Source organism: Miscanthus floridulus, chromosome 8 (assembly GCF_019320115.1).
Source record: "Miscanthus floridulus cultivar M001 chromosome 8, ASM1932011v1, whole genome shotgun sequence".
Taxonomy (NCBI): Eukaryota; Viridiplantae; Streptophyta; class Magnoliopsida; order Poales; family Poaceae; genus Miscanthus; species Miscanthus floridulus.
In genome coordinates this window covers 8,356,873-8,382,995 of record NC_089587.1, presented here as the reverse complement: position 1 = coordinate 8,382,995, position 26,123 = coordinate 8,356,873, and the positions used below count along the sequence as shown (strand labels likewise).

The 26,123-nt window shown below is 40.3% G+C and overlaps 1 protein-coding gene across 2 annotated transcripts; it reads left to right on the top strand.

Annotated features, from left to right (window-relative positions):
- The first annotated feature begins 5,062 nt into the window (after positions 1 to 5,062).
- LOC136471049 (achilleol B synthase-like) lies at positions 5,063 to 14,227 on the top strand. 2 transcript variants are annotated; one of them, XM_066468789.1, is made up of 19 exons: positions 5,063 to 5,119; positions 5,191 to 5,432; positions 8,223 to 8,408; positions 8,520 to 8,609; positions 8,751 to 8,945; positions 9,056 to 9,140; positions 9,258 to 9,424; positions 10,034 to 10,222; positions 10,426 to 10,539; positions 10,682 to 10,804; positions 10,892 to 11,014; positions 11,242 to 11,346; positions 11,782 to 11,838; positions 11,991 to 12,037; positions 12,141 to 12,284; positions 12,358 to 12,535; positions 12,919 to 12,999; positions 13,086 to 13,169; positions 13,920 to 14,227. In XM_066468789.1, exons 2-19 carry the CDS (start codon positions 5,232 to 5,234, stop codon positions 14,046 to 14,048), a joined length of 2,298 nt encoding a protein of 765 aa, XP_066324886.1. In that variant the 5' UTR covers positions 5,063 to 5,119; positions 5,191 to 5,231; the 3' UTR covers positions 14,049 to 14,227. The 2 variants fall into 2 exon arrangements, with proteins under 2 accessions (XP_066324886.1, XP_066324887.1); XM_066468790.1 differs by lacking the exons at positions 5,063 to 5,119; positions 5,191 to 5,432 and adding an exon at positions 7,902 to 8,042.
- The last annotated feature ends 11,896 nt before the right edge of the window (positions 14,228 to 26,123 follow it).

The following is a 26,123-nucleotide window of genomic DNA, read 5'->3' as shown; positions in this document are numbered from 1 at the left end:
GTTCCTCAGCTTTGTCTGGGTCTATCTCCTTCGGGTATCCACCCTCCAGGCGCTTGAGATCGAGCAGGGGGTAGTGGGCACGCACCATGCTTAGCACATGTGCACCCGTGTACTCACCTGCCTCCTTCACAAACTCTTGGAACCATCCCCATGCTTTTCTGCATCTCTCGACCAGTCCGAGCTAGGGCGTCCTTGGCTCTTCCTCTGTGAGCGCCGGGTCAATAAGGTCGAGGACGGGCAAAATGCCAGTTGCCACTTCCTGGCACCATTTCTTCCATGTGTCCCAATCCTCGGTGGTCTCTAGGCATCATGCCTTCCAGCCATCACGATCTTTCATCACGGCTTCTAGATGTTTCTTGGCATTGACTTTTAAAACTGCAAACCATACAAGACATCAAAATGTAATGGCACGACAAGATAAGGCGGGCAACAGAATGAGAAAGGTGGTCTAGAATACTTACTTCTCAGTTCCTCCTTCATCTTGGTTGTGCTGTCCTAGAGTTGAGACTGGTTGCGCGCTAGTTTCTCGTTGTCCTCCTTCAGGCGACCACACTCGGCGGTCACACGACTATTCTCCTCTTGGAGGCGGGTTACTTCGGCTTCTAAGCCTGCACTACAGCTGTCACTACCAACAATGCAACAACACATGTCATGCACTTGCTATGATAAAATGAAAACTTACTTGTTTTTTCCTGCTCTTTGTTACTGAGCTGGCCGACCAGGTTCTGGTTCTGTCACACTATCAACGAAGAGGCGTGTACACTGGTTTCGAAGGGTGGCATAAGAGAGCTCACGATGCGTTGTCGAAATTATGGCACTGTTGTTTAGGCCATATTTCGAGGGGGAGAATAGAAAGACAAGTTAAGAATGATATTCTTCCTCCATTAGAGCTCTTAGATTAAGAACAATGCGAGAATGCATAAAAGGAAAGTATGTAAAGAAAGATGACAAACGAAGCACAGGAATTTTACAGATTATTGACACTGACATCTGTGGTCAGCTTTCCTGTAAAGAGTATAGATGGTTATGATTCGTTCATAACATTCACAAATGATTACTCCCATTATGGCTAAATTTATCTAATAAAAAAAAGAATAGAAGCATTGGATAAATTTAAGATATTAAAGATGAAGATAGTCAGGTCTGACCGTGGGGGAGTACTGTGGTCAGCATACCCTAAAAGAATAGCATAGTAGCCTAGTATTCTATGCCAGGTGAACCTCAGCAGAATAGAGTAGCTAAAAGAATTAATCGTACCCTGATGGATATGGTGAGCAGTATGATAAGTTACTCCACCTTATAGTTGAGCCTGTGAATGGAGGCGTTAAAACTGCCACTCATATTCTCAATAAAGTATCAAGAAAGTCGGTGCCCAAAACACCGTATGAGTTGTGGACAGAAAGAGTACCCTCGCTAAACCACTTCCGTGAATGTGAGGAGCCCTACTGAGGCTAAAGTGATTAACCCAAATATTGGAAAGTTATATCCCAAAATAGTAAGTTGCCATTTGTTTGGCTACATAAAAAAGTCAAAAGGTTTTCGTTTCTACTATTCAGAGAGACATACAAAGTTTGTGGAAACGAGACACGCTGTTTTTCTAGAGGATGAAAAGATGAGGGGGAGCATGGTAGCTCGAGAAATTGACATTGAAGTGAAGATGGTGTATGCGCCCACTCTAATGATTGATGAGCCAATTTTCTCACTACATGCTGTCGCTGCACCGACAGTGCAAGATACTATGGTGTTAGCATCTGTTGTTATTCCACCTGTGGCAATAATGAATGAAAATGAGGAACCTGTTCTTCAGGATCCTATAGAACCTATTGCCACACATAAGGGGGAGCAACAACAGCCTCAAACAGAAAGATGTGCCAAATGTGAAGACCCCTAGTAGGTCTCAAAGAGTTAGAAAATCAGCTATTTCTGCTGATTATGAAGTGTATAACACTAAGGAATTTCAAATGGAGGATGATCCCACCTCATTTGAAGAAACTATGAGAAGTGATCATTCATCAAAGTGGCTTGAGGCCATGGAAGATGAAATGAAATCGATGAATGCCAATAAAGTTTGGGATTTGGAAATAATTCCTAAAGGAGCCAAAACAGTAGGCTGTAAATGGGTCTACAGAACAAAACTTGACTCTCAAGGGAATATAGAGAGATATAAAGCGAGACTTGTGGCAAAAGGCTTTATGTAAAGAGAAAGAATTGATTACAATAAGACCTTTTCTCCAGTCTCATATAAAGTTTCCTTTAAAATCATAATGGCATTAGTGGCATATTACGATTGAGAATTACATCAGATGGATGTAAAGATGGCATTTCTCAACGGAGACTTGGAGGAAAATGTTTACATGGCACAAACGAAAGATTTTGTCATGGAAGAAAAAGAACGAATGGGATGCCGCCTAAAGAAATCCATTTATGGATTAAAGCAAGCTTCAAGACAGTGGTACTTGAAGTTTGATCAGTCAATAAAGAATTTTGGGTTTTAAAAGAGAATGTAGAGGACAATTGTGTCTATGCAAAGTTTAAGAATGGGAAGTTTATCTTCCTTGTCCTGTATGTGGATGATATCTTACTTGCTAGTAGTGATGTCGGTCTACTACAGGAGACAAAGAAGTTTTGTCCTCAAAACTTGATATGAAAGATCTTGACGAAGACTCATTCGTTCTAGGGATCGAGATTCACCGAGATAGAAGAAAAATGGTATAATGACTGTCACAAAAGGCATACATGGAAAAAAATTTAAAGAAATTCAGTATGCATAAATGTAGTCCCTCACCTGCTCCTATAGTCAAGGGCGACAGATATGGGAATTTTAAATGCCCCAGGAACCAATATGAGCTCAATCAATAAAGTGAAAGTGGTTCCTTATGCTTTAGCTGTCGGAAGCTTGCAACATGCTCAAGTATGTATGTGCCCTGACTTGGTATTTGTTACCGGGTTTTACTTGGCAGATTCCAGAGCAATTCTGGAATAGAACACTGAAATTAGTAAAGAAAGTCTTGCATTATTTGCAAGGAACGAAAGGCCCCATGATGACATATAGAAGATCTGATTCACTCCACATGGTGGGATATTCAGATTCTGATTATGCGAGAGTGAATGCATATCCAGACGTGGATTTTCTATCATCTCGTAAAGGGGAGCTATTTCATGGAAAAGCTCAAAGCAAACTGTCACTACATCATCCACAAGGTATGACAGTTTGTAGCGTGTTATGAGGCAACGGACAGGTGAACTAACTAACGAAGTTCATACCCGGTTTGAAGGTGGTTGACAACATCTATAGATCACTAAAGTAATACTGCGATTATAATCTGGCAGTACAGAATGCTCACAACATAAGTCAAGTGGTGCTGCCAAACACATTGACATAGAGTATTATGTTGTGAAAGATAAAGTCCGGGATCAAGTCATAAGTCTTGAGCATATAAGTACAGAAAGGATGCTCGCGGATCCGCTTACAAAAGGCTTACCACCTAACATGTTCAGAGAACATGATGTTCAGAGAATATGTAGCTAGCATGGATTTAAGGGAAAACCTAAAATATTCCTGGACAAAAGAAGGCCCAAAGATAAGTATTTATTTCAGAACAGAGTAGTGAGTTGTAGCTGTTAAGTCTATCGGCAATGGACCGTGACGATGAGACATGCTCTATGAGCTAATCTGTAATGGAATGAACAAAAGTAAACGATATGAAAGTGAAAGATGGAATGAGATCAAGGGGGAATGTTAGTTGATCTCCACCAATAGACCCAACGGCCTATTGGGCCCTTGCCTCTGCTCCCTGATCGGAGGAGCCCAACCCTAACTGGTTGGTGGGCCCCTATCGCACAGCACATACAAATAGAGAAGGTGAGGATCGGGGCTCGTTTCACGAGGTTCATCGTGAGCCGCCACACCCACCTACAATAACCCTAAACCGATCTAAAGATCGTGCTACCAGCGATGGGATGTGCCCCACCACCGCCGTCGGCCCACTGCAGGGTCACCATCGGACCGCCGTCTCTCCACCAGCGCCACTGGACTTCACCCCACCGCGCTGGACGTCGTCTACACTGCGGCACCGGCGTCTATCCGCTACGGTGCATCTATCGATAAGACAAAGAAAGACTTACCGGATCTACGGGTCTTACACAGAGAGGTACACACATCATCGATCCTCACAGTACAATCTCGCTTCCAGTGTGAGAGGGAGCAGCGAGGAGGTGTCAGGGAGATATCGGCTGTGAGAAAGACGAACGGCGCGAGCAACGTACGTATCGCGCCGCAGCCGCAGGTTACTTGGGCGTAGACTGGTGAGAGGTCGGAAAACCACGCGGCCGCCGGGGCCGAGCTAGGGCGGATTACGGATATGCACGGGCAGGGAGGAACCATCCCCGAGCTCGACACGGTGCAGCAGCTAGCCCCGAATGGATATATATGTACCATAGTCCATAGGCCTTAGGCGTTGAAGAGTTGCAATCGAAAAATTATATTATCTAAACGCATTTAGTAAAATTTGACCAGTGGATTTGGCCGGATATACAAGAAACCAGCAAGGTCTATCAACTACTATATGTATGGCCAATATTGAACGAGAGGGCAGTCACCCAATGACCAACAACATATACCAATAATTTGTTCATCGACAACGACGCCTCTTGTAGTCTCCTTTAAGGGCCTCTTTGGTTCCTTTAGTCCGTGGACTAAAGTTTAGTCCCTGGACTAAAGTTTAGTCCGGATCCTGTTTGGTTTCAGGGACTAAAGTCCATTAATGCAGTTGTATAAAGACAATATTACCCCTGTTGAGACGAAGATATTATAGCTGCTGGCCACGGATGAGATGGTGAGTAAAGAGGGGCAGAATTGTCTCCAGAACACTTTAGTCCAGTTTAGTCACCCCCTCATGGACTAGAGGACTAAACCCTTTAGTCCAAATTTTAGTCCATGTGTTTAACATTTTAGGAACTAAAAATAAATATTTTAGTCCACATTTTAGTTTAGTCCATGGAACCAATCAGGCACTGAATAATCGCCTCGCCCTCGTAGAACCTCCACTCCACAGCTAGCTAGCACTTCTCGCTCCTACCTGACTACACGTCGGCGGCGGTGGCTGCCTGCATATATACCGTTAGAGTCGTATTACTACTATTATTAATATATTTATTATGTTGCCAATCCTGATCTCTTGATGATGCCAGGGTGGTCGTATATCTACACGTCTTTGGCTAGCAGCAGCAGCATGTGGAGGCTGAAGGTGGGGCAGGGCGACGACAGCCCGTGGCTGCGGTCGACGAACGGCTTCGTGGGGCGGGCGGTGTGGGAGTTCGACCCCGACCACGGCACGCCGGAGGAGCGCGCCGACGTGGAGAGGGTCCGCCGCGAGTTCTCCGACCATCGCTTCCAGAGGAGGGAGTCCGCCGACCTCCTCATGCGCATGCAGGTATATATATAATACGGAGTGAGCGAGAGATTTATTTTGTTGTGTGAAAATAATCATATACTCCGAACAAGTACGTACGTATGGAAAACAACCCATTGATTTTTTGACTACACATGCAAAGCTTTGGCTCCTCTACGTAATCGATTCACCCAAAATAACTAGCTTACTTAACTGATTGATAGTCTATATTTTCGAAAAATGACAAAAAAAACTAGCAGCATGTTCGTTTGATTGTATTTGGCTTATAAGCTATGGCTTATCACCAAATCAGGTAACAGTACTTTCAGCCATGGCTTATAAGCCAAATCAGCCCAAACGAATAGGGCTTAGATCAACATCGATGTGTAAAAGAAATTCATTCTAGAGAATCTCCGACAATAATAATTATTATTATACAACTCAAATAACTACTAAGGATTGTTCGTTGCATGACTAGTTCAGTTTAAATTGCACAGACACAACAATACTTAATTAAGGTGGCTAGGACATGCAGCTATATGTGATTGAATACTACTGTAATTGTTCATCCATATATGTCAACATCGACAACAAGGGATCGCACGGATGATGTGCCCACGGAATTCACTTCCCATAAATAAACGGCGATATTGATAGGATCATGTGTGTCCACCGAATTTACTTCCTACTTCCTACTCTGTCCGTTTTTATCTGTCGTTCTTACTTCCTGATAAGTCAAACATACTTAATCTTAACTAAATATTTTTTTTAAAAAAAACTCGATCCGCGGTGGCTAGACAGTCCCCGGATATTCCGGATTAAGAAGAAGATCTCTTCTCACGCAGATCGAGAAAACCCCTGAACCCCTGCCTCACCCATACACAGCGGCACCGTAGCTCCATGAGATGAGCTGGCCACAGACCTGTGCTTTGGATGTGGAGCAGCCGAAGGAGTTTAATATTTACAATATATAATTAGTATTATTAGGTAGATCGTTAGATGTATTTTATAATAAAATTATTCGGAGATGCAAATATTGCTAATATTTTCAATAGAGATGGAGGGAATACTTTATATATATATATATATATATATATATATATATATATATATATATATATATATATATATATATATATATATATATATATATATATATATATATATATATATATATATATAGGGAGAGTATATTCAGTAGCCAGCTACAAAATAAGTTATTCTGTAGCCACCTCCATTTACGATAATTTTATATACTAATTTACGATAATATCAATATATATTTACGATAGTTGGGTTACTGTAACACATGGGGATATTTACCATAATGTTATAGTAAACCACTTAATAAGGAGTTACTATAATCTTATAAATTAACATAGTAATTATCGTAACTCAAAGTGGCTATAGAATAAGTTATTTTGTAGCCAGCTACAGGGTAATATATATATATATATATATATATATATATATATATATATATATATATATATATATATATATATATATATATATATATATATATATATATATATATATATATATAAAGACATGTGCGGTTGAGTTAGGACCATCGAGTGCAAGAATTTAATTTACGACAAAACCGAAACAACTTGAGTCCTATTCTATTACATGGTTCCGAATGGCACAGTTTCTCTAGCAGCTCCATGAGCTGTTTGAAATTATTTATGTCAAACGGATAGTTTTCAAACAGCTTCACTGCTGAAACTTTTTAAAACATGCTCTCACAAAAGATTGCTGTGAGTTGAAGCTAAAAATATCAACTTCTTCCAGCTTCAACTGGTTCAGTGAGGCCCTACATGGGATCTGTGAGAGGATGTTTTAAGAAGTTTTACATATACAACATCTTTGTCAAACGGTTCACCAAAATAACTTTTAGTTCATCGATATAGCTGATAGTAGAGATGAAGTAAAAAAAGTTGTTTTTTTAGAATTACACAATAACGTATACTCATGCCTATGAACACGAGCACGCAACCCTTCTTCTATGAGCATTTTCGAAGACTGAGCTGACAAAGTCATTACAGACGCCTCGTTGTCGACTGAATGGTGGCTAATACTCTTTTTTTTATCGGGAGGCTCTCTAGCCTCCGGTGCGCGGAAAACGCACAGTACCACCGAACGCACACGTGTGCGTGTACCCTGCTTTTTCTGAAAAAAAATATCTCAAAAATAGGTGAAAATAGGTGCAACACCAGGAAACCTGGTGTCCCACTGAACTGTGCTACCACTAGACCATAGGCCTCATTCACTGTGGCCACCACTCTTGTAACCACTGGGCTACAGTTTTTTTTATAGCAGAAACCGTTACGCTACGTGTCCTTTTGCAAAGAAAAAAAAATGGTAAACGTTGGCCCATTCGTTTTCGTGGATTATCAAGAGCCGGATGGTGCCGATGGGCCCTGTGGAACACGTTACTGGATTCATGGGCCTACGGAATAGCTGAAACGGAGCTGGGCTTCAGCCGACGTGAGGATGCATCACCGGCGTGAGAGGCCGAGGCGAAGGTCTGGGGCGCAAGCCTCACTGGCGAGGGCGTCCGCGGCGGCGGGAGCTTCCGAGGTTTTCATCATCCCTGGCGGATGACGAGAGTGTGACTGTGTGTGCGTGGCCAGGAAGTTGAAGCACCAGGTTTTCATCCCTAACATTTGCGGGTTTTTTTTTTTGGTTTATTTCGTCTTAAGGACCAACTCGTTCCTCATCGATGTTCCTCACCAATTATCTGATCTGCTGATACTCATTTTTTTAAAAAAATAAATTTGTTCTTAGATTACGTCAAACGTTTAATCAAAATCGATCCTTTCGTTGCAGTGCGCAAAGCAGAACAGATACCAACGTCATCTGCCACGCATCAAGATTGAGGAGGATGACCAAGTCACTGAAGAAATTGTATTGAACTCCTTGAGGCGGGCCATGGATCAGTTCTCTTCACTGCAAGCGAGTGATGGGCACTGGCCTGGTGATTTCAGCGGGGTCATGTTCATCATGCCTTGTTTGGTGCGCATTATATCTGGACAAAACGCCATTACCTCTTTTTCTTCTTTCTTTTCCTTGCTTAGTTCTGCACTGATATGGATATATAAAACATACTTTCACGTTCATATGCAGATATTTGCCCTGTATGTCACTGGATCACTGAATGTTGTCATATCACCAGAACATCGGCATGAGATATGCCGCTACATCTACAACCATCAGGCATGACATAATTCTCTTGGATTATCTCTCGTTAAGGCCTTGTTGGGGACAAGGTCAATTTGCACCAAATTGTTTGCTTTTTTATGTATAATAAGGCATTAGTTTTAATTTACTCATAAATAAATAATAAATAATTTGTAGAACGACGATGGTGGATGGAGTACGGTTGTCCGGTGCTCTAGCAGCATGTTTGGCACATGCTTAAACTACATCACCCTGAGGCTTCTCGGCGAGGAGCCATACGGCAACAACGGTGCATTGGCTAAAGGGCGTGCTTGGATTCTATCCCATGGTGGTGCAACATTCATTCCCCAGTGGGGAAAGATATGGCTTTCGGTACTCTTTGCGATCCATACATGTGTACAACACGTTTCTCATCCATAACATCTGATTCTCTATGGCAGTGTCATTGACACTACCTCTTCTTTTGTATCAATTGATTGAAGGTACTTGGAGTGTTCGATTGGTCAGGAAATAATCCAATTTTCCCTGAACTATGGATCGCTCCTCAGTTTCTTCCATTTCATCCAAGTATATATTCCTTCTATGAAATTGTGTCATTATTACAACTTCCGGCACGTTATATATTGGATGCGCGTGGATCTGTTGAAATAAGTTTGCTATATCTGCCAACCATGTCCTTTTCAGGGAAATTCTGGTGCCTAACCCGTATGGTATATCTGCCAATGGCTTATCTTTATGGCAAGAAATTCATCGGACCGATTACACCAACTGTACTGGCATTAAGAGAGGAGATCTATGACACTCCCTATGGCAAGATTGACTGGAGCAATGCTCGTAATAAATGTGCAAAGGTGGTTGCCACATCCCTTGTGGTTCTACAGTTCATTATCCTCAAAACTTTCTTTGTCGGCCTAATTACTTAACGTGTAAAATAAGTACAAATTATTTGGGCTCCACGAACCACCTCGATTATACCTGAGTATTATGAATATGGGCAGGATACTATTAGGATCTTTGGTTATGGAATCAATTTGTGGTCTTTATTGGATTGTCCTAGCTCAGCCAACTCCATGTCAATAGTCAGCATACTATTAGGTGGTTATCTGGATTAGGCCTAGGGTTGTAACTTGTCTGTATTTTTGGATAGTTGTCCAGTGTAAGTGTAAGTGTAACTAGACTCATTCCAGGAGAGAGGTGCGGTGGTCTGCAATAGACAACTACTTTAGTGTGTGCAGGCCTAACTTCCAAACACCGATATGGATATCCTCCCTCCCTCTGCAATTGTTGTAGCTAAACAATAGAGCCACCTACCGGTTTATTTCTGTTTATATTTGTCGAACCATCAGGCTGTAGAAAACCTTGGATTTCTCTTCTCGCAATAATGGACTAATTACTAAGAGGATCTCTTTTCTTAAGTCTATTTTTAACTTTTTTTTTTAAATTTCTTTTTGGCATTTCAGGAGGACCTCGTCTGTCCACGTACGCTGTTGCAGAATGTTGTTTGGACTTCACTTTACAGGTGTGTAGAACCAGTGTTGAGCAGTTGGCCTGTCAACAAGCTGAGGGAGAGAGCTCTGGGAAGCCTCATGGAGCATATCCATTATGAAGATGAGAACTCACAATACCTATGCGTATGTACTGTGAACAAGGTAAATATCCGCAAAAGTTGATGTCTCATTACTGGCACTTTAGTTGGCCAGACTTCTGTTCTGTTCTGTTCTTGTATTCTTATTATGAATTCTTGTGCTTTATGATTTAGTATATGCACTGTCTAATGGTTCTTGTTAATTATCATGTGGATCATGAACTTCTGATTGGTGCATGTTAATATTGGTTACTTTGTTATTTATAGGCTCTAAACATGATCTGCTGCTGGGTAGAAGATCCAAATTCAGATGCATTCAAGCTTCACCTTGCAAGGATAGCAGATTTCTTGTGGCTTTCAGAGGATGGCATGAAGGCACAGGTATGTAATCATTTAATATTGCAATAGAAGTGTCTTGGTACGATTGCAAGTATGTTGGACATATTGATGAATACGCATCAAGTAAATTTTCTCATAGGATGTAACCATAATTTGTAAGCATGGCTGTGTGTTACCATTGTAGGTATATGATGGCTGCCAGAGCTGGGAGACATCATTCACAATTCAAGCATTTTGCGCTACAGATCTTGTCAACGAGTATGGTCCAACTATGCAGAGAGCCTATGAGTTCATAAAAAATTCACAGGTTTGTTTTGTTTATCTTCAAGTCATGGCAACTTATAATTTACCATCACGGGCAATGATGAAACACAACATGCATGTGTACATGAAGGTTCTGAGGAACCATCCTGGTGACCAAAGTTACTGGCATCGGCATAGATCGAAGGGTTCATGGACACTTTCATCTGCAGACAATGGATGGGCTATACCTGACACTACAGGAGAAGCACTTAAGGTTATTCCATCTTTGTTTAGTTTTTCTTTTGCCTCAATGTATATGAGTAAAAGTACTTTTTTTCCTCGAACTAGAAGGAGAGTTGTCCGCCATTATATTAAGAAGAAACGAAACTAAGGTCACTAAGTACCATATTAATTAATGTAGAGTGTCTGCTTGATATGTTGTTCATTCCCATGCCTTTTCATTTCCTCTATTCTAAAGCAATTTCACGTGATTGTTTCCAGGCTCTACTGTTGCTGTCAAAGATCTCAAACAAAAACAACCTTGTTGGGGATCTGATAGAAAGAGAAAGGCTGCATGGTGCTATTGATTGCCTTCTATCTTTTGTGGTATGAATTCTCTAAACTTCAGTCATCTGATGTGATGTCATCATTTGTTTCGTACCCTAGAAAATTGCAACACAAAACTTGCCATAAACAGTGCTACTATATGCCATGGAAATAAAAAATGTTGCACTTTGTGCTGGCTGATACAAAATAAATCTATTACACCATGCTTATGGGGATGATATGATGAAATATAGTGTGTATGTGAATAATTGTCTTAAGGAACCAAGTTTCTACATGTGGCTATGAATCGGAAACCTTCTTATACAATTTGCACAAGTTTTTCTCAGCTTTCAAATTTCAATCTATAGACCTTGAAATTTTAGCTATAACAATACCATGCTTGCTTTGCCTCGATCCTTTTTAAAATATGTTTGTGTCGGCATTGTTTTAAGCCGTGGAGATCATTTCAAAATGGCTAATCATTCTATGTTGTAGAACAAAGATGGTTCCATTTCTACATATGAGTGCAAAAGAACTTCTTCTTGGATAGAGGTATGTTTCTAGAAGCTGGAGCTCTTATATGCTCTTGTTACTTCCCATTAGGAAGATGCAATTCCTATTAAGTAATCTTAAATTTTAATTTCAGTACATCTTACTGTTTATACACTCCACTGTATTGACACTTTTTTCTGTTAATTAACTAGATTCTAAGTCCTTGTGAGAGTTTCCGGAACATAGGTGTTGATTACTCGTAAGTGATGCATGCAAATGGCATATTGTTTAGCAGAAGATCCTTCTTACAAAATTTCATTTCAGATAATGAAATAAATTCATGTTGCATTATGAATTGGCAGCTACCCAGAATGCACTTCCTCAGTGCTCCAAGCTCTGATACTGTTCCAAGAATTATATCCTGGTTGCCGCACAAAAGAGATAGAAACATCTATCAGAAATGCAGCAACATTTATTGAGAGCAGACAACAAGAAGACGGTTCATGGTTTTTCCTAAAGCACCATTAACCCAGAGAATTTCTACGCCAGCAGATGATAACACAAATAGTTGTTTTGCAGGTTAGGTACTTGGGGTGTATGTTTCACCTATGCAGCCTTCTTTTCAATTAAAGGTTTAGTTGCATTTGGAAGATCGTACGAGAACAGCTCTTCCATACGGAAAGCATGCCACTTCATATTGTCAAAGCAGCTCAGTACTGGTGGATGGGGAGAAAGCCATATCTCTAGTGAAACTCAGGTATTTTGTTTCCTTCTTCTCTAGATCATTTTAGTCCAACTTTGCCTACTAGTGATAATTGATGAGGGCACACAATTTTTTTTGTTGAATCCTTGTTGAACATACTAGTAATAAATTGACACACATTATACTTATGGTGAATCTAGCTATTTAGCATGGCTTTAAATCATCAGATATTATTGATTCTATGCTCATTTAATTTCCTCTCACTATGAGTTGCTCCATTAATACAACCACAACAACACAAAGCCTTTAGTCTCAAGTCCTTAGCAGGTCATGACGGGCACAATATTTAATGCAATGTGAAAAAAATATATATTTCTTTAGTATCTAAAGTATTTGCATTCATCTTTGAACTTATCTCCCCCTTTAATCCTAAATAGGTTTATGTAAATATCGAAGGTGACCATGCTCACGCTGTGAATACTGCTTGGGCAATGCTCGCTTTAATTTATGCTGGACAGGTACAGTTCATTTATTCTTTTATTTTACATATTGACAAGAACATACAATTTATCAATCTATTGACATCTCGCTTTTCTAATACAAGATTGACCGAGATCCAACACCATTGCATCGTGCTGCAAAAGAATTGATCAATATGCAGTTGGAGACAGGAGAGTTTCCACAGCAAGTAAGTTCCATTCTATTTTTTATGATAGTAATACATTGTATTGACAAATGAACTTGTTATGTTTCTCTTAACTTGTCTTGAAAATTGTTGGAACATATTGTTGATGAACACACAAAAAAAACTATCATATGGCTTGGCATATTAGTATTGAAATAATGAGGCACCCTTTTTTTGTCACATTTGGATATGTGAATGAACAATATACTGGGTGACTAGAATATGTAACCGCATGATGTAATTCTTAATACATTCCCCAAATAAGGTTGTGTTTGGTAGAGATCCATATTCTCTTAGAAACATTTTGGATTCAAGTCTCTTTTTAGAAACTTTTCTTCTAGTGAATCAGAATTGCTTTATCAAATCGTTTTGCTAGTTGGCCAGATCTGATTCTTGAAGAGTGGCAAAAATCATTGGTTTACATGAAAAAATTATAAAAATATATGTAAGTTGTACAAAAACGGTATTTTTTTATGGGCGAGAAACAAATCAAGAGCAAGCAATTTTAATTGGTTGCATAAGGCACCCGCTTTTGAAAATGCGCCATAACATGACACTCAAGGCATTATTATGTCTAAACTCAAGTTCATGAATCTAACATGCTTTATTTGGTGCACGGTGGACATTTGAGAGAACCTATTTAGATATTTAGGGGATGCATAATTGCACGCCATATTTTGGCATTGCTTATGTGGTGTTTGATTATCAAAGGTCAAGGTGGTTTTGTTGACTGCACTTGCATTTCTATGATAGGAGCACGTCGGATGCTTCAACTGCTCTCTTTTCTTCAATTACCCCAACTACCGCAACGCGTTCCCCATCTGGGCTCTGGGTGAGTATCGTCGCGGATTTCGTGCAATGAAGAGAAACAAGTCCATATGAACATAAACAATATCGTATAGCATGGTGAAAAAAAAGGTTGCATCTGTGAGAAGCAAAAAAGAGATTTACTTTCATGTAGATGTGTATCACATGTATGCAGTGTTGGATGTTGTGAGGATGTAAATCTAGCATGATGTATACTGTAATAATACCTATATACAATAACCAGAGTTTGCCTTTTCTTTCATCCGTACAAATTGTATGCTTTGTCAGTAAGTTTCCTCATCATCTTTTCCCATGGATTCCTAGGAAAACAGGTTCAATACAGGTAATTAAAACCTGCTCATTGCACATTAGTGAATATTCTTGGCAGGTACTTCATCAGGCGCTTCTCAAAGCAATGCACTACTGATGTCCTGGATGCTGAGGACGCCGTTGTCATCGACGTCTTCATATCCAGATGCAAAACCAAGACCTTGCTTCATAAGCTTGGGTGTGAGCGATTGTACACAGTTAAGGAGCTCCTTGGCGCTGTAACCAAGCACGTTGGGGGAGAAGAAGTGGTGGGCGCCAACCTTGATCGAGGCAAGGCTATAGTCGCCACCATTGACGGCAAGGGCTCTTCTTTGTGCCGTGATCGACAGAGGGGCAAGGAGCAGCGTGGCCTCGACTTCATTGGGCCCGAACTCCCCGGCAAGCAACACACCAAGCCCCCGCGGGGCACTTTGAGAAGCACCTAAGTTCGCTTTTTGTGACGTCTATACACCATCGAGCGGTCCCCTCATACCTCAAGTGGTCGGAGTCCGCCATCATGTTCAGATCACCCCGATCATGTGCCACAACTAGGCCGGTGGTAGTCACTCATCGTCGACCCTGTTGTCATGGGAAAGGGCATGTCGAAGGTGCTTATGGATAGAGGGAGCAAAGTCAACATCCTCTACATCGACACCCTTGATGCTGTGTGAAAGGACCTAGGATGTCGCCTAGAGGGGGGTGAATAGGCGTTTCTGAAAAATCAACACCTTTAAAAGCGGAAACGATTAGTAATAGGAGTTTTCAAAATGGAAACTCCAAATTAGAGTAATACAACCCCTCACAAGTTAGCCACAAAGTATATAAAAGATACTAGATAAACCTAGAGAGCCAAACAGCGGCAACCAAAGAGTTGAATCAAAATGCACTAGTCAGTTAATGTCGGAAGTCCCGATAGTTTGGGTCAGAACTTCCAATGCAAACAGTAAGCACTTCCGACCCCTACGGGAAATGAACTATAAGTGCTAAAATGAACTTTGTGATGCCAATAACTTACAAACCCACTTCCTAATGGTAAGGTAAGATGTTGGGTCACTCTCTTGACGTTCATAAGCCACCACTCCGTAGATCGAGACCCAAACCCTAAGAAATAGCTAGAGAGAGGAAGATAACCAAATACATGTAATTTCGAGCAAATCACAACAACAACAAGCACGCGGGAGACAAGAATTTATCCCGAGGTTCAGCAGCCCCACAAAGGAGCTCCTACGTCCTCGTTGTTGAGGTGACCACTTTGGTCGGAGTCTCTTCCACCTCCTTGCCTCACTCAAGGATACCACAAAGGTCACTTGAGTTTCTTCACTAGAAATCAAGGGTAATACAAACTTTCCAAGGCTCTTCCACAAGATGGAAGCTCTTGGGCGATGCCTCGCCGGCTAGGGGAAAATCCCCAAGAGTAACAAATGCAAATCAAACCGGCTTGACGAAGAAATCAAGTGCTCAAGCTTGCTCAAAGTGTTTTTCTCACTCAATCCACTCTCCAATCACTCAAACCCTTTAGGAATTGAAGTTGGAGGCAAAGGAGAGAAGAGTGGCGAGCCTAGAATGCTTGGGGGCTGTTTTGGCCGAGTGTTCGTTGCAATGAAATGAGTGGGCAACGGTTAGAAGAAAGGAGAGGGGTATATAAACTCCAAGGCAAAATCTAACCGTTCAGATCTACGTCGGGAGTTCCGACGCAGATCTTGGGACTTCTGACGTATGAAGAAAACACTGTTCATGCGAGGTCAAAGTCCACTCGAGACAGCCAACGTCAGAACTTCCGATGAACATCGGGACTTCCGAGGTGCACAGTCAGCAGGTCAGTAGAACCATCGATGCCAGGACTCCCGGCTTGGGTCGGGACTTCCGACTGTCGGGAGTTCCGACTCATGTCGGGACTTCCGACGTCCATAGTCACCGCGCAGGCTGTGGCTGGGAGTTAGCACTTCCGGCAAGAGTCATGACTTCCGACAGTCGGGAGTTCCAGCTTACGTCGGGACTTTCGACACCGTCAGTCACAGAAAATTATTCTATGTGCTCGTGAAGTGCTAGAGTGTCTCTCTTTTGATTTAATTATTATGCTTGAGCACTCTATCTTCCTTAGACCACCGAAACTTACATCCCTCTTAATAGTACGGCATACCTATTAACTCAAGATCAAAAGAAAAACGAAATTAAACATTTTGAGTCGATCTTCTTTAAATTGATGCCGTGTCTTTCAATCTTCATCAAGTGAGGGTGCCAACATGTCAATATTGATTTTGTCACTTGAGCATAGCCATCTTGAGCACGTGACTTGATTCCATTCATCAAATATGAATAACTCCAAATGCTTCAAGTCACTTTAATCAACTTGTCCAATATAGATTTGATCCTTCACATCAATATGATCATCTTAGCTTGATTAGTACCTCAACTAAATGCAAGTACTTTCTTCTTCACCCTAGCTAGGTTCTTCGGCCGCTAAGCCGTCGCTTGCCCTTTACCCTTGCTTAGTACCTCGAAGCCTTTCCTTGCTATCTTCACCATCTCAAGCCATTAAGTCACATCTTGTGTTGAATCATCCATTCATATGTATTGTTATCTTTTTCATTTAAATTTAGCAAGCTTCAAATATGAGACCATTCCATATGCAATCCCTCATGTCTCATTAACTAATACTCATGAGCTTGCTTTCACATAGTTCATGGAAATCCCACAATAAACAAGCATTTGCATGAATTCAATTTGCATTGTTGTCTTATGCTTGAACTAGATTGTTTATACAACAACACATCATTTTGGCTTTCATTAAGTACATGTGAGATAACCTATTACCTGTCCACACTTAGCAAACGGGTTAGTTCTTTAATCACGTTGTCATTCAATCATCCAAAACCCACTAAAGGGCTAGATGCACTTTCAATCTCCCCTTTTTTGGTGATTGATGACAACTTAATTAAAGCTTACACAATGATATAAACATTTAAACTTTTAGGTTCAATGATTTATGAGAGGCTCACCCTTAATATGTGCTTATGATTAGAATTCACAAAATGACCTCAAATGTCAATTGCACATACTAAAACATATAGGAGACTCCCCTAAATCATTGCATCCGTGGGGTGCATGTATGTGTGACAAAGTGAAACCGTGATGCATATGACAAGATATATCACACAAGAATAAATATAAAAGCATCACATCAAATATTTTCATTCTAGCATGCATAGTCCTTATGAAAATAAATATAACCCATGTAATTCACACATAGCACTCATTACACATTTTCTCAAGTCCACAAGCCACTAAAATATAAATAAAGATCATGTCTCAAGAGAATGAAGAGATACATAGATAAAGCATAAGTAAGTCTCATCTCTCACATGATACAATCTATCTCAAATCCAAGATACATCAATGAAGCTCAAAAATAAGAAACGACAGCCTACAGTACATATCTTCAGGTACAAAGATAAGCAAATGAACCTATCCTGAAGCTTTAATCAGTCTCTCTCCCCCTTTGTCATCTATCACCACAAAGGTCTAACAACGACATACTAAGGACAAAGGGGCTACAAGCTGTCACACAAAGCACAAAGGGTGCTTAAGGTTCAAACTGTGTACTAATCTCTCCCTTTGTATTAAACTCTCCCCCTTTATCATCTATCGCCAAAAAGGGTCACACAAAGCACAAAGGGTGCTTAAGGTTCAAACTTTGTACTAATCTCTCCCCCTTTGTATTAAACTCGCCCCCTTTGTCATGGCGTGGGTCATATTACTTGTTTGCAATTCAAAATAGATCAAGTACATGGGTTCACTAGCTCATGAACAACTCATACACTAACCACTAGACCATATAATCATTCAAGCAATAGTGGTAGTCTATGAATCTAAAAATTTTCATTTGTAATGCATGATCCTATAAGCACGTACTATATGCACTAACCGCATACTAGTAAGGGATGAAAAATGATCATGCACAATACAATGATACCTTTGCTATGTTGGAGAGGAAGATAGGCATATAGATTTCAATTCATTTCTCCAATAGCACCATGAAGTCCAATTATAAGCTTGGTGAAGACCAATAGATACCAATTCTTTGAATTCCTATTCTTCACCCATATGAATTGAGAATCACTAATGATCAAGTGCACTCTTCTTGTTGTGGTTGGCTTGCTTCTTCTTTGATCATTGCTTGCTTGAGAGTACTAAAAGATGCACCACTTGTAATACCACTTGAAATTTCATGATATCACTTGAAATTTTATGACTTGTTCTCTTTTGGGTGTTGCTTGCTTTCTAGACCAATCTCTTGATTTTCTTCAACCAAGTACCTCAAATGTTCCTTTAGATTACCACTTCGATTTTAGCCATCCAAGCCTAGGGCGAAGTGACCTCTCTCCAAAGAACCATCCTTGATACTTACTTGAAATAACTTGAAAGAAAATCACTTGATCCACTTGAAAGATTTTGTTTGATTAATCCATATTGTTGGACTTAATTTGATGAATAACTTTGAATCCTTCTTTAAGTCCTTTTCTTTCCATCAAAAGATCTCCAATTATCACAAGAACTTAAACTCCATCTTCATCTTGATCTTGCTCTTGATCTCTAGCTTGAGTACCAAATGTGTACCAGATACACTCTTCAAACAAATTGTCTTGTACTCATCATTTGTCATGCTTCTATCTCAAACCAAAACCAAAACATAGGTACCTCAATCACTTATAGATATGATTCTAATTTGAGGACCTTTGAATCTAAGTGACTTTTGATCAATCCAATGATTGTCACTTTCCTAGCAGATTCTGTACTCTTCAAAGAATAAATCATATCTCCCAAAGTACATATCCAAAAACTACAAAATTTGGTGAAGATGTGACACACTAAGTCTTCTAGTAGCTGTAAAAATTTGAGCTTCTTTTGACTTCTATATTGCTACCAGATTTTACATCTTTCCACACTGCTACATGCTGAAAACTGCTGCACTATAGCTGACAAGATCTACTCCAAATCCGAAGTATCACTTATCCAAATCTCATGAAATTTGCACAGCAACTAATACCATAAGTCTAGAGCATGCAGACCAAATTTCAAGCCAATACAAATAGATTTGATTACTTAAACATGTCTATGATCACTGCTAGCTCAGATTTTCAATATTGGACAGATTTCAATAATTGAGCTATTTTTCTCCAAATTGAACCAAACTTGAAATCAACTTGTTTGAATACTCTCACAAGACATATGTTCATTCAAACCACTTACTAGAAGAAATCTTATGAACATATCCAATCAAGCCAACTTCAAACTTGATTACTTAAGCATTTAATCCATTCAAACATCTCATAGCAAGCAACATATGCATATATATCTAATTCAATTAACTCATATGCACCCAAATAAACTTTGATCAACAAGAGATATACCTTGATAGCTTATGATCATGTTTGCAAGCTTCAACTCCACTTATTTGCAGGCCTTCAAATATATCAATAAATTTCCATAACTTGAATATGACACTTGTATGTTGATAGTATATGGACTTCACTCAATTTTGACTTGGCATTAGGATAGAATTGCACTAGGCTTCAATACTTGACTCAACATAAGATGAACAATAATAATTCCATTGAATCAAGTCTCCAATACCATGGTACCAACAAACGATCATCCACTTTTCGATGGTACCCAAACAAGTTTAGGTCCTCTCATATTAGACGCAACATACTTAGGCATAGCCTTAGTATGAATAGTGGATTTTTTTAATACTAACCAATAAGGTACCATAACAAACCTTCATAGGTATAATATTTTTATCAATTGAAATAGGCTTAGGATTCTCACTTAGGGGACATGAATTAGCCAAGAATTGATTTTCTCTTTTTTGAATATTTAGCAAATTTATGATTTTCAAAACTTGAGAGAGATTTTAGAGGGACATAGGGATTTTTATGGACTTGAGAGAACCATGTCACATGTGATTAGGCAAATAATCAACCAAGGATAGCAATAATCACAATATGACATGACTAGGTCACAAAGACCCAAAAACCACATGATTTTCAAAAACAACACCACCTACATATGCTAGTTAGGGATTTTGAAAAACATCTATCCTATATCACACAAATGCACACACTAGCATATAAAGGGCCTTAGATGCACTTACAATGCATGTATGTAAATACATACCTTTGCCTTGAGCCCACAATATCACCACTGAGATAATACATGGCATGACAACATCATGTTGACCTCGCTTGTCAAATAATCATACCATATATGAAATCAATTTTCATCCAAAGGACTATAAATAATACTAGATAAATTTGTTAGTCCACAATATCACTACTGAGATAATACATGGCATTACAACATCATGTTGACCTCACTTGTCAAATAATCATACCATATATGAAATCAATTTTCATCTAAAGGACTACAAGTAATGCTAGATAAATTTGTTAGTCCACAATGGTGCAAAATAGAAACTGAGCTCCCCCTAAATAAGTACCACAAGTAATTTGAATGACTTTCAACAAGTACTTTATTCTTTTAAGAATTTGGGAGTCAATTTTCTATTTTGACCAACACAAAGTAATTTGCCATATTTAAATTTCATCGAGACATACTCACAACCCACTTAGGTTTGATAGATCACAAGCTTCTGAGCAAATTAAGGATATATGAAATCATATGGATTAAACCTCAATTGCATCTCAATTAGTGCTATGTTTCCTGCCATACCAGACACGTTCGGTAGACATACCGGACATGTCCGGCATGTGAAGAACATAAACACTTTTCCTTTCTGCCCTGGCCATACCGGACACGTCCGGTAGGTGCAGGACAGAAACAATTGAAGTGCTGCTTGTGATTCTTCATTTTAGCTCTAGTACTTCTTGTATGCCTGCATCTGAACAAATGCATTGCTCTACTAGAGAGCCATTAAAAGCATCACATGGCAAACATGATAATTATTAAATGAAACTAATTAGTCACTTCCAATTATTTCACAAATATGCTTATTTGTGAGCCATTAAGCACTAAACACAAAGTGGCTATCCTATAAGGTTTTTAGGTACTTGTTACCAATGGTAGAGATGAAGTAAACGATATGGTCATTGATTTATCTTCGGGTCAACCATATATGAGATTATGATAAGAATTGATTGATAGATTGAGTGAATATTTTTAATTTGCTTGCTCAACCACCCCGAAGCTTTCATCTCACCACCAAGTACCTACATTATCAACCTAAGCACATTTTGGTACCCAACTCTTGTTGGGTCCTTTTGGGTTAGTCAACAAGTGCTTAGGCACCCAAATGGCCTTAGTACTAGTTTGTGGTGAACACATCACCTTGCTAGTGCTAACTCCTTTTGTGGTCTTCCTAAGCATATTATCATAAACAAATGTGTCCGGCTTAGGGATGTTACCATTTGGGCAATCATAGCTTAGATGCCCCTTTCTTTTACAAGCATAGCATATGCGACCTTTGTTTGCTCTATGCTTGTTTTGCTTGTATGGACATCCATCAACCTTGTGGCCCATCTCATTGCATCCATAGCATCTTCTTGTTGCAACTTGGGCTTCCTTTCTTGCCTCCTTGTACATTGGGCATTTCTTGGTTGGATGCCCCAACTTCTTGCACAGGAGACAAGTTCTTTGTCCATCACTTTTCCTTTGGTTGGCCAACTTGTTTGAGGCCATTTGATCGGCCACTTCACACTTGTCGCCCCAACTCTTGTGTGGACACATGGTAATCTCATGTCCATTCACTCCACAACCATAGCATAGTCTTTTTTTATGTTTCTTGCTCTTGGTTGTGTTGGCCTTGCTTAAAATGTGATTCTTTTGTTGGGATTTGGAGGAAGCAAGGTTTGAACCCTTCTCAAGCTTCTTCACCATGTTAACACGGTTATCTTGAGAAGGTTGTGCTCTCTCCTTACCCTTCAATTGAATCACATCATTTCTTAGCATTTCCACTTCTTCCTTAAGCTCTACATTTTCTATAAATTTTTGCTCAATCGAAGATTGGCTTGCTTGAGAAGCACACTCATTAGCACAAGAAATATTCAATTGAGATTGTGTACAAGTGAGTGTGTGAGTGGGAGGTTGAGATGATTTTACCGTTGTAATCACAACCTCATGAGCCACCTCAAGCATGATGCTTGATTCTACTACTTCTTCATGAGAGCACTTGAGATGAACATAGTTTGCTTGTAGCACATTGTATTTGCTTGAGAGTTCATCTAATTTTGCCTTGAGCTCAAAGTTTTCCTTCTCTAGTTGTGAAACACTAGAAGAGGAGTTAGTAACTAAAGCATGCTCAATTGATAATTTTTCATACCTCTCATTTATGGCATTTAGCTCTTGCAATTTGGAGATGAGAAACTCTTCTTGATTTTGAAGTGATTGCTCTTGTTTCTCAGTCTCTTCCTCTAGCTCATCATTCTTCTCAACTAGCTTCATGAGAATGAGCTTGTCTTTGTTGCTTAGATGATCAAGAGTGTAGCTATCTTCAATTTCAATATCACTCTCTTCTTGATCATCTATTCGTGCTATCTCCTTGGCTTGATCTTTCTTGCTAGCCTTCTTCTTGCTTTTCTTAGCCATGAGACACAAGTGATGAGTATCATGAGATACTAAGGTTGACTCATCACTTGGCCACCACTGGGCTTGAGCCTCATCATCATATATTGTCTGCTGTCCGGCTGCCTCGGCCATACCAGACACGTCTGGTAGGGATACTGGACACGTCAGGTATGTGCTTGCAGACAGCGCAGTCGCCTTGGCTTGCACCTCTTGCTCTGGCTCAGCGCTCTTGAGGTCTTGTGAGGCTTCTTCGCTGCATGAAGACATAATGGATATATTTTCCATTGACTCGACCTCAAGTGCATCATCGCATTTGGATTTTCCATATAACTCGACGAGTTTGGTCCAAATGAGATGAGCACTCTCCGGAGGTGGTTGTCCATTGAATATTGCCTCATCTTGAACCTCTACACTCAATGTACTCAAAATGATATTAATAGCTTGAGCATTGAGTTGCACGCATATCTCTTCCTCTTTTGATAAATTCTTATAGTTGCTCTAATCAACTATAGGAAGAGGTATGCTTGCAAACACAATATGCTCAACAAAAGGACTAATATCTCTAAAAGCATTGAGTACATGAATTGACCAAGGTAGAAAGTTTGAACCATCATTTTGGAGAAGCATTGGCTCCAACTTGATAGGCGTCGACATCCTTTTCTCACGGCGGTGAAGCTTTAGGTGAGAACCTCGCTCTGATACCAATTGAAAGGACCTAGGATGTCGCCTAGAGGGGGGTGAATAGGCGTTTCTGAAAAATCAACACCTTTAAAAGCGGAAACGATTAGTAATAGGAGTTTCCAAAATGGAAACTCCAAATTAGAGTAATACAACCCCTCACAAGTTAGCCACAAAGTATATAAAAGATACTAGATAAACCTAGGGAGCCAAACAGCGGCAACCAAAGAGTTGAATCAAAATGCACTAGTCAGTTAATGTCGGAAGTCCCGATAGTTTGGGTCAGAACTTCTGACGTGTCAGAAGTCTCGATGTTTGGGTCAGAACTTCCGACATGTCAAAAGTCCCGACAGTTTGGGTCAGAACTTCCAACGCAAACAGTTAGCACTTCCGACCCCTACGGGAAATGAACTATAAGTGCTAAAATGAACTTTGTGATGCCAATAACTTACAAACCCACTTCCTAGTGGTAAGGTAAGGTGTTGGGTCACTCTCTTGACGTTGATAAGCCACCACTCCGTAGATCGAGGCCCAAACCCTAAGAAATAGCTAGAGAGAGGAAGACAACCAAATACATGTAATTTCGAGCAAATCACAACAACAACAACAAGCACGCGGAAGACAAGAATTTATCATGAGGTTCAGCAGCCCCACAAAGGAGCTCCTACGTCCTCGTTGTTGAGGTGACCACTTTGGTCGGAGTCTCTTCCACCTCCTTGCCTCACTCAAGGATACCACAAAGGTCACTTGAGTTTCTTCACTAGAAATCAAGGGTAATACAAACTTCCCAAGGCTCTTCCACAAGATGGAAGCTCTTGGGCGACGTCTCGCCGGCTAGGGGAAAATCCCCAAGAGTAACAAATGCAAATCAAACCGGCTTGACGAAGAAATCAAGTGCTCAAGCTTGCTCAAAGTGTTTTTCTCACTCAATCCACTCTCCAATCACTCAAACCCTTTAGGAATTGAAGTTGGAGGCAAAGGAGAGAAGAGTGGCGAGCCTAGAATGCTTGGGGGCTGTTTTGGCCGAGTGTTCGTTGCAATGAAATGAGTGGGCAACGGTTAGAAGAAAGGAGAGGGGTATATAAACTCCAAGGCAAAATCTAACCGTTCAGATCTACGTCGGGAGTTCCGACGCAGATCTTGGGACTTCTGACGTATGAAGAAAACACTGTTCATGCGAGGTCAAAGTCCACTCGAGACAGCCAACGTCGGAACTTTTGACGAACATCGGGACTTCCGACGTGCACAGTCAGCAGGTCAGTAGAACCAACGATGCTAGGACTCCCGGCTTGGGTCGGGACTTCCGACTATCGGGAGTTCCGACTCACGTCGGGACTTCCGACGTCCATAGTCACCGCGCAGGCTATGGCTGGGAGTCAGCACTTCCGGCAAGAGTCATGACTTCCGACAGTCGGGAGTTCCGGCTTACGTCGGGACTTCCGACACCGACAGTCACAGAAAATTATTCTATGTGCTCGTGAAGTGCTAGAGTGTCTCTCTTTTGATTTAATTATTATGCTTGAGCACTCTATCTTTCTCAGACCACCGAAACTTGCATCCCTCTTAATAGTACGGCATACCTATTAACTCAAGATCAAAAGAAAAATGAAATTAAACCTTTTGAGTTGATCTTCTTTAAATTGATGCCGTGTCTTTCAATCTTCATCAAGTGAGGGTGCCAACATGTCAATATTGATTTTGTCACTTGAGCATAACCATCTTGAGCACATGACTTGATTCCATTCATCAAATATGAATAACTCCAAATGCTTCAAGTCACTTTAATCAACTTGTCCAATATAGATTTGATCCTTCACATCAATATGACCATCTTAGCTTGATTAGTACCTCAACTAAATGCAAGTACTTTCTTCTTCGCCCTAGCTAGGTTCTTCGGCCGCTAAGCCGTCGCTTGCCCTTCACCCTTGCTTAGTACCTCGAAGCCTTTCCTTGCTATCTTCACCATCTCAAGCCATTAAGTCACATCTTGTGTTGAATCATCCATTCATATGTATTGTTATCTTTTTCATTTCAATTTAGCAAGCTTCAAATATGAGACCATTCCATATGCAATCCCTCATGTCTCATTAACTAATACTCATGAGCTTGCTTTCACATAGTTCATGGAAATCCCACAATAAACAAGCATTTGCATGAATTCCATTTGCATTGTTGTCTTGTGCTTAAACTAGATTGTTTATACAACAACACATCATTTTGGCTTTCATTAAGTACCTGTGAGATAACCTATTACCTGTCTACACTTAGCAAATGGGTTAGTTCTTTAATCATGTTGTCATTCAATCATCCAAAACCCACTAAAGGGCTAGATTCACTTTCACTGTGGGCATTCCACGCTCATGTATTAGCCCCCATGTGGGGCCCTTCCATGGGGTCATGTTGGGCAAGCATGCAGTTCCTCTCGAGAAAATTAACCTGGTGGCGAACTTCCTAGGGGCGTACCATGCCATCTTAGGGCTCTTTTGGAAGCAAGGGGAGCAAAACGCAGGGATGGAAAACCCTCCACTAAGAACTAGAATGATAATTAGAATAATATCCCCATAGATTAGACACCTAGGA

What these genes read in the sequence shown, in the direction of transcription:
- LOC136471049 (XM_066468789.1), top strand. Translation starts at nt 5,232, where the DNA reads ATGTGGAGGCTGAAGGTGGGGCAGGGCGACGACAGCCCGTGGCTGCGG. An exon ending in CTCGTAATAAATGTGCAAAG is followed by an intron (nt 9,425 to 10,033) that starts GTGGTTGCCACA and finishes TTGGCATTTCAG; the next exon opens with GAGGACCTCGTCTGTCCACG. An exon ending in CTTTAATTTATGCTGGACAG is followed by an intron (nt 13,000 to 13,085) that starts GTACAGTTCATT and finishes TTCTAATACAAG; the next exon opens with ATTGACCGAGATCCAACACC.